The sequence below is a fragment of the Gorilla gorilla genome, chromosome 13 (assembly GCF_029281585.2).
Source record: "Gorilla gorilla gorilla isolate KB3781 chromosome 13, NHGRI_mGorGor1-v2.1_pri, whole genome shotgun sequence".
Classification (NCBI taxonomy): domain Eukaryota; kingdom Metazoa; phylum Chordata; class Mammalia; order Primates; family Hominidae; genus Gorilla; species Gorilla gorilla.
The window spans coordinates 107,721,009-107,728,621 of NC_073237.2; the positions used below are offsets into that span (position 1 = coordinate 107,721,009).

General features: G+C 49.7%; 1 protein-coding gene across 4 annotated transcripts in view; it reads right to left on the reverse strand.

The window, feature by feature from the left end:
• The window catches only part of ECPAS (Ecm29 proteasome adaptor and scaffold), a 122,961-nt gene extending 119,621 nt beyond the window's left edge, over window positions 1-3,340 (reverse strand). The window contains exon 1 of one of the 4 annotated variants that reach the window (XM_019033872.4): window positions 2,755-3,340. In XM_019033872.4, coding sequence (XP_018889417.2) covers window positions 2,755-2,776 — 22 coding nt within the window. In that variant the 5' untranslated portion in view covers window positions 2,777-3,340. The other 3 variants (XM_063696991.1, XM_031014477.3, XM_031014478.3) reach the window with 3 other exon arrangements.
• Between the last annotated feature and the right edge of the window lie 4,273 nt (window positions 3,341-7,613).

A 7,613-nucleotide genomic window follows, 5' to 3' on the forward strand; every position in this document is an offset into this window, starting at 1 on the left:
GGCGCCTGTAGTCCCAGCTACTCGGAAGGCTGAGGCATGAGAATGGCGTGAACCTGGGAGGCGGAGCTTACAGTGAGCGGAGATCGCGCCACTGCACTCCAGTCTGGGCGACAGAGCAAGACTTGGTCTCAAGAAAAAAAAAAAGAAAAAAGAAAACAGTACAGTGGTTCCTTAAAAATTTAAAACTAGAACTATCACATGATCCAGCAATTACATTTCTGGGTATGTACCCAAAAGAACTGAAAGCAAGGTCTCAAAGGGGTATCTGTACACCCATGTTCACAACAGCATTATTCCCAATAGCTAAAATGTGGAAGCAACCCAAGTGTCCATAGACAGATAGATGGATAAGGAAATGTGATATATACATACAAGGGAATATCATTCAACCTTTAAAAGGAAAAGAAATTCTGACACACGCAATAACATGGATGAACCTTGAGAACATTATGCTAAATAAAAATAAAACCAGTCACAAATTCTGTATGATTCCATTCACACGAGGTAGGAAGAATACTCAAAATCACAGGGACAGAAAGTACAATGATGGTCGCCAGGGGCTGAAGGGAGGAGGGAATGAGGATTTGTTGTTTAATGGGTATCAAGTTTCCGTTTTGCAAGATGAAGAGTTCTGGAAATGGATGGTGGTGATGATTGCACAACAGTGTGAATGTACTCAATCCCACTGAACTGTACACTTAAAAAATGGCTAGGACGGGAAATTTTATGGTATGTGTACTTTTCTCACAATTAAAACAAAACAGGGAACTGATCTCAGAAGGCCTGGTGGTGCTTCCACGTGGAACCGACAGAAGAGCAATCTGTAGCCCGCTTCTCTCTCTAATCGCACCATGAGACCTTGTCTCCTCCGACTCTCCAATCTGCCCAGGATCACACCAAGTGTTTACTTCAGCTTCAAAAAGAGCAAACAGTACTCCTGCTCCACCAGTTCTGTGTCAAAGCAGCAAGGAACTTAATCTCTCCAAACCTGCCTCCTCTTTAAAACAAGGATAATTCCTACCTATCTGCCTCACAAGGTTGCTATGAGGGCAAAAGTGAGATCATGTATATAAAAGTGGCTTTAAACTGACAAGCACCAGAAAAACATACATTACGTGTTAACTACTTTCATATGGAAATTCAGAAGCGGCTTTAACAACGTAAGCTTCATAAAGCTTGCAACACCTCACCCATGCTTTATTCCATTTAAAACCCACATCATCTTCAAATAACACCTTTCTTGTTTTTGCCATAAACGGAAGGGCAGCATTGGGAGAAAAAAAAAAGGGAAAGAAAGAAAACCCTTGGGGGGGAGAACTCAAAACGCAATCAGAAATTATCTCACATGTCCTATGTCCTATGAAAATTCGGTATTTATGACCCCAGTGTGGGCCCGCGGCGCCCCGGAACTACACTTCCCACAAAGCATTGAGGCGAACCCCGGCGGCGGGCGGGGCGGCCGGGGATTCAGGGTGACCACCGCTCTCCCCAGACAGGGACCGCCGTCCCCGGGAAGGCTGCACCGCGTACGATCGAGGGGGCACTAACTCCCCTTTCTGAAAGCGCTGTCACCCCGTGGTTTCTCCTGCGGTTCGACCGGCGACCCTCTCCGCCCTCCCTCCTCCATCTGAGGGTCACCGCCTATTCGTGACCTTTCGGCTGATTACTAGAGTGTCACAAAAAGGCACCTTCTCCCCTTTCCCGAAAGCTCCATTTCTATAACTCGCCCAGCCGTCGGGGACCCGGGGCCAGGCCGGGTCAGACGGGACGGGCGGACACTGCCCGTCACCCCGGGGCTCCGGCCCTCCCGCCAGCCGAGGCTCAGTGGGCAGGGGGCTGGGTTCCCCCGACCCCGGGCCAGGGCGGATCGCGGGCAGAGGTGGCTCCGCCCGGGGCTCCGGTTTCAATTTCGCAACGTGACGGTGCAAACCTGAGGCCTACAAACGCCAGCGGCGACGGTCCGCGCCCCGCCCGCCCGCCAGGCCCGGGCTCCCCAGCTCCCCGTACGCCGCGGCCGCCGCCCGCCCACCCGGCCTGGCGCCCCAGCCCTCCAGCCCAGATGCGGCCGCCGCCCCCCGGCACCGCGCGGCGCCCGTTCCGGCTCGCGGCCGCAGGTTCGGCCGCGGCACTTACTCAGCTCATCCTGGGAGGCGGAGGCGGCGGCCGCAGCCATGTTGCGCCGGGGAGGGAACGAGGGAGGGGCTGGGGGGGCAGGGCGCGGCCGGGGGGCTCGCGGCTCGCGGTGCGGCAGGGGCCGCGAGCCGCCTCCGGTCACTCGGCGCGGACCGCGCTGTGCCCCGAGGCCCGCCCGCCGCCGCCGCCGCCTGCGTCCTCCGCGTCGCGAGCGTCGCCCTTCGCTGCCCCCGCGAGCTCGCGACTCGGGCGCTCCCGCAGCCTCGCGCCTCTGCGGAGCCGCTGCCGCCGCCGCCGCCGCCGCCGCCGTCTGTGCGGCCGAATCCCCGTGCGCCAGGCCCGCGCGGCGGCTCTGCGACTCCGCGCCGCGCTCGCCCAACTCACGCCGGTTTTATATTTAGAAAGAGCTGAGCCATCCTCCCAGCGGCCCCCCCGCCGGGCCCCTCGCGCACCCGCCCGCCCTCACTCGCTCGCGGCTCGTCCTGCCCACCTGTCGCCGCCCGCCCCGCGTGCGCTCCCCGCGCGGACTCGACACGCGGCGGCCTGTGCGGGCGGCCCGGCCTAACCGCGCCGCCGCGCGCGCAGGGCCAGTCCCCCGCGGCCCGGGGGCGGGCCTCTGACCTGAGTCGGAGCCGGTCTCCATGCCGCGGACGCTGCGCTCGGCGCCGCGAGGTGAGGGCTGTGGAGCGAGGCGTTCGGCGGGCCGGGCCCCGGGGAGCCGCGCGCCGCAGTCCGTGAGGGGCTGGGCCGAGCGGGCCTGGGCTGCCCTAGCGGCCGGGGGAAATCCTCGAGGCGGGGCCGGAGCGCCCTTTTCCGAGGTCTGCGGCTGTCACGTTGGCTGGGCCCGACCTGGGGAAACACGCCTGTCCAAAGGAAGAGACGTGGACTCAGAAAAGTAGAGCCGGGCTCGGAGTCGGCGGGAGGAAGCCCCGCCCTGCGCCTGCCGCCGAACTTCTCGGCCCCGGCGCTGACTCAGTCCCGGACGAGCCCCTGCGCCGCAGCGGCCCCCGACAGCCGCGTTCTGGTGTGGAGGTGGCTGGTGCTCCCAAAACGGCTAGCGGGAGCAGGGGGTCCATTCAGCCCTGCAAAAGTTAGATGAGCCAAGATTCCTAAAGTTCACATGGAAGTATCTATGCCTATGTGAGCTCTGAGATTTTGTTCAGATACCCTATGTTCTTTTCGGTAACCAGAGTGATTTATTTTCGATATGCTGATTTTAACTTTCCGCCTTCGCTTTGTCCGTGAGGTCATATACACTTGCAAAATGAAATTCAAATTCAGGGGTTGCATAATTGCTGTACTTTAAGTGATGGTACTGTCATAACAAATTAGATACAAGATCAGATACTTTTTTTATATAAGAAGAAATCAAGTCTTAAATAGATTGAAATTGCATTTATTCCTTAAAGCTGAAATCTATAAAGCTCTAAGTAATGTCTTAAAAATGGAATATATGTCATTCCTGTTGTAACATAGGCCAAGTACAAGGTACAACACTGAAGACATTTTTATTTCCTTTATTGTTTTTGTTATAGAAATTATACATGATCTTGGGCCGGGCGCGGTGGCTCACGCCTGTAATCCCAGCTCTTTCGGAGGCTTAGGCGGGTGGATCACGAGGTCAGGAGTTGGAGACCAGCCTGGCCAACATGGTGAAACCCTGTCTCTAATTAAAAAATACAAAAATTAGCTGGGCGTGGAGGCGCGCGCCTGTAGTCCCAACTACTCGGGAGGCTGAGGTAGGAGAATCGCTTGAACCCGGGAGGCGGAGCTTGCAGTGAGCCGAGATCGCACCACTGCACTCCAGCCTGGGGGACAGAGCGAGACTCCGTCTCAGAAAGAAAAAAAAAAAAGGAAAAATTATACATGATCTTTGTAAAAAAAAATGCAAATGATTTGGAGTATCATAAAATTAAAAGTGAAAGTCCTTCCTCCTAGCCCCACCATCCCACTCTGCAGAGAAATTATGACTAACAGTTACAGTTAAGTGTGCAGAAGACCTTTTCTCTGGACATATATATACAGCCCCATGTATGGCTTTGATGGGGACAGGTTTCTACAATAAAGTTCTGGATCAATTATTCCTTCACACACATTGTTCCATGTTAATTCAAAACACTACACTACCATCACCCTTTTTTGTTTGTAACTTCATACTATACTAAGTTAACCAACCCCTTTTTTCATGTATGCTCCTCTTTTATTTGATGTTGCCTCCAAAATAAATACACAATGAACTACTTACAAACAATAGAGAGGTGTATACAGGTCTTCCCCCAACTGCATACCCACCATCCCCCCTCATCCCACTCATGCCCATAAATAATCCCTATTAACAGTTTGGTGCATTCAACCTTTCCTTACTGTTTCCGTGACTATAGAAAGTAGCTGCACCAAAGACCGGTTTGGGGAAATTTGACTTCCCATAATTTCAAATGGATCCTTCCAAAGCCACCCCAGATAAATACAGAATCTGAGTAAAAAACAATGGGTTTGTTATTTTATTTTATTTTTATTCATTTATTTATTTATTTTATTTTATGTTTTGAAACGGAGTTTCGCTCTTGTTGCCCAGGCTGGAGTGCAATGGCGCGATCTCGGCTCACCGCAACCTCCGCCTCCTGGGTTCAAGCGATTCTCCTGCCTCAGCCTCCCGAGTAGCTGGGATTACAGGCATGCGCCTCCACGTCCGGCTAATTTTGTGTTTTCGGTAAAGACGGGGTTTCTCCATGTTGGCCAGGCTGGTCTCCAACTCCTGACCTCAGGTGATCCACCCACCTCGGCCTCCCAAAGTGCTGGGATTACAGGCGTGAGCCACCATGCCCGGCCGTTAGGCAATTTTAACCTCCAGGCAAGACTAGTTAACAAATCTTTAGTTCCTCCTATGAAGAAATTCCAGGTTCTCTGCGTGTACAAATCACGTGAATGTGTGTACACAGATTTTTGTTAGTTTTGACAAAAATGGAACTCTACTTCCCATATTATGTAACGTTATCTTTTCGCCAAATAATGTATTACAGGTGTCCTTTCATATCAGTAATGATAATAATGGCTAATGGAATAATAATTATGCCAGACACCATTCTAGTGTTTTACTTGGATGAATTCATCTAATCCCCACAACAATCTTATGAAATAGGGATTTTTATGGCACTGGATGGTTGAGAAACACATCTAATGTGCCACAAACTGGAAAGTAAGTGGTGGAGCTGGGATTTGAACCTGGGCAGTGTGGATTCAGAGTCAGCTTGCTTAATCACTAGGATCAGTATGTACAGAACTACCTCTTTTTTTTTTTTCTTTTTTTGAGAGGGAGTCTCGCTGCGTCGCCCAGGCTGGAGTGCAGTGGCACGATCTCAGTTCACTACAACCTCCGCCTCCCGGGTTCAAGCGATTCTCCTGCCTCACCCTCCTGAGTAGCTGGGATTACAGGCGTGTACCACCACGCCCAGCTAATTTTTGTATTTTTAGTAGAGATGGAGTTTCACCATGTTGGCCAGGCTGGTCTCAAACTCCTGACCTCAAATGATCCACCTGCCTTGGCCTCCCAAAGTGCTGGGATTACAGGCGTGAGCCACTGTGCCTGGCCTCATTTTTTTTTAAATGGCTGCATGATAAGTACCAACAAAATGTATTTAACCATTTCCCTATTGATGAGCAGTTAGGTTGTTTACAATTTTTTACTAAACAATACTACTGTAAAACATTCTTATACATATCTTTATGTAATCACATATTTCTAGATGTAGATGTGGAATTGTTAGGCAAAAAAAGATCTTAAAGTCTCATTACATACAGTAGTTTATAGCAACTTACAGTGCTACTTCTGATCACTATTGTGTAAAGCTCTAAGCTTTTTTATACTTGCTTCTTCCATCAAACTACTTATAGTTCATTTTTCCCACTAAATAGCTTCATGTTCATATGAAACACTTAGGTTTTGAATAATAGCAGCCTTGAGATAGTTCCTGTCTAGAATTCACTTCAGCTGTCAAAAACAGAGGCAAGAAGGAATTGGGGTGAGGAGGCAAACAGGAGCCAGAGAAGAGGCTACTGAGAAACCAAAACAGGATATCATAGAATCCAAGAACTAAAAACCTGTCCCCTCTCCTCTCATGTAGGCTGTCTTCACATCAAACACATATACAGTTCTAACAAGATTTTTAAAAATCTTGTTTCCAGAGTTAAAGCAAAATATTTGAAAGCATTCCTCTTCTGGGCAGATACATGGATGACAAGTGCTAACAGACACCTAAAAACAAAGAAGCATACAAATTATTAAGCTAGGCTGGGCCAGGCACAATGGCTCACATCTGTAATCCCAGGACTTTGGTAGGCTGTGAGGCAGGAGGATCCTTGGAGGCCAGGAATTCAAGACCAGCCTGGGCAATCTAGCAAGACATGGTCCCTACAAAAAATCAAAAAGTTAACCAGGTGTGGTGGTGCACGCCTGTGGTCCCAGTACTGGAGAGGCTGAGATGGGAGGATTGCATGAGCATGGGAAGCAGAGGTTGCCATGAGCAGAGATGGCACCACTGTACTCCAACCTGGGCAACAGAGTGAGACCCTGTCTCAAAAAAGAAAGGAAGGAAGGAAGGAGATAAAAGAAGAGAAGAGAAAAGAAGAAAAGGAAAAAAAGAAGAAACAGCAGCTAGGCTCACACCTGTAATCCCAGCTACTCAGGAGGGTGAGGTGGAAGGATAACTTGAAGCCAGGAGTTTGAGACCAGCCTGGGCAGCATAGCAAGACCCCATCTGTACAATAAAATCATAAATAAATGAACATATAAGAACTCAAAATGTAAATTCTGGGTCGGGTGCGGTGGCTCACGCCTGTAATCCTAGCACTTTGGGAGGCCAAAGCAGGTGGACCATCTAAGGTCAAGAGTTCAGGACCAGCCTGGCCAACATGGAGAAACCCCGTCTCTACTAAAAATATAAAAAATTAGCCGGGCATGGTGGCACGCACCTGTAATCCCAGCTACTCAAGAGGCTGAGGCAGGAGAATTGCTTGAACCCGGAAGGTGGAGGTTGCAGTGAGCCAAGATTGCGCCATTCTACTACAGTCTGGGTGACAAGAGTGAAACTCAGTCTAAACTCAGTTTAATTAAATAAATTTAAAAAATTAAATTCTGGGGGTATTTATAAAGTACGAAATGCACTGAGTCATTTCTCTTGAATAGATGGTATTCATGGTGCTAATCCTAACCTTATAAAACAGTAAAATTACGGCCAGGCATGATGGCTCACACCTGTAATACCAGTATTTTAAGAGGCTGAAGCAGGAGAATGGCTTGAGGCCAGGAGTTCAAGACCAGCCTAGGGAAATATAACATAGCCCCTGTCTCTACAAAAAAGGAAAAAAAATGTAGTAAAATTATGTCAAGTATATTAGCATCAAAAAACCAAGTATGGAGCATATTTTAGTAAGCTTTTCATCTAAAACGGTTGTAATAAGAAATTTTGGGTGCCTAAAAGGAT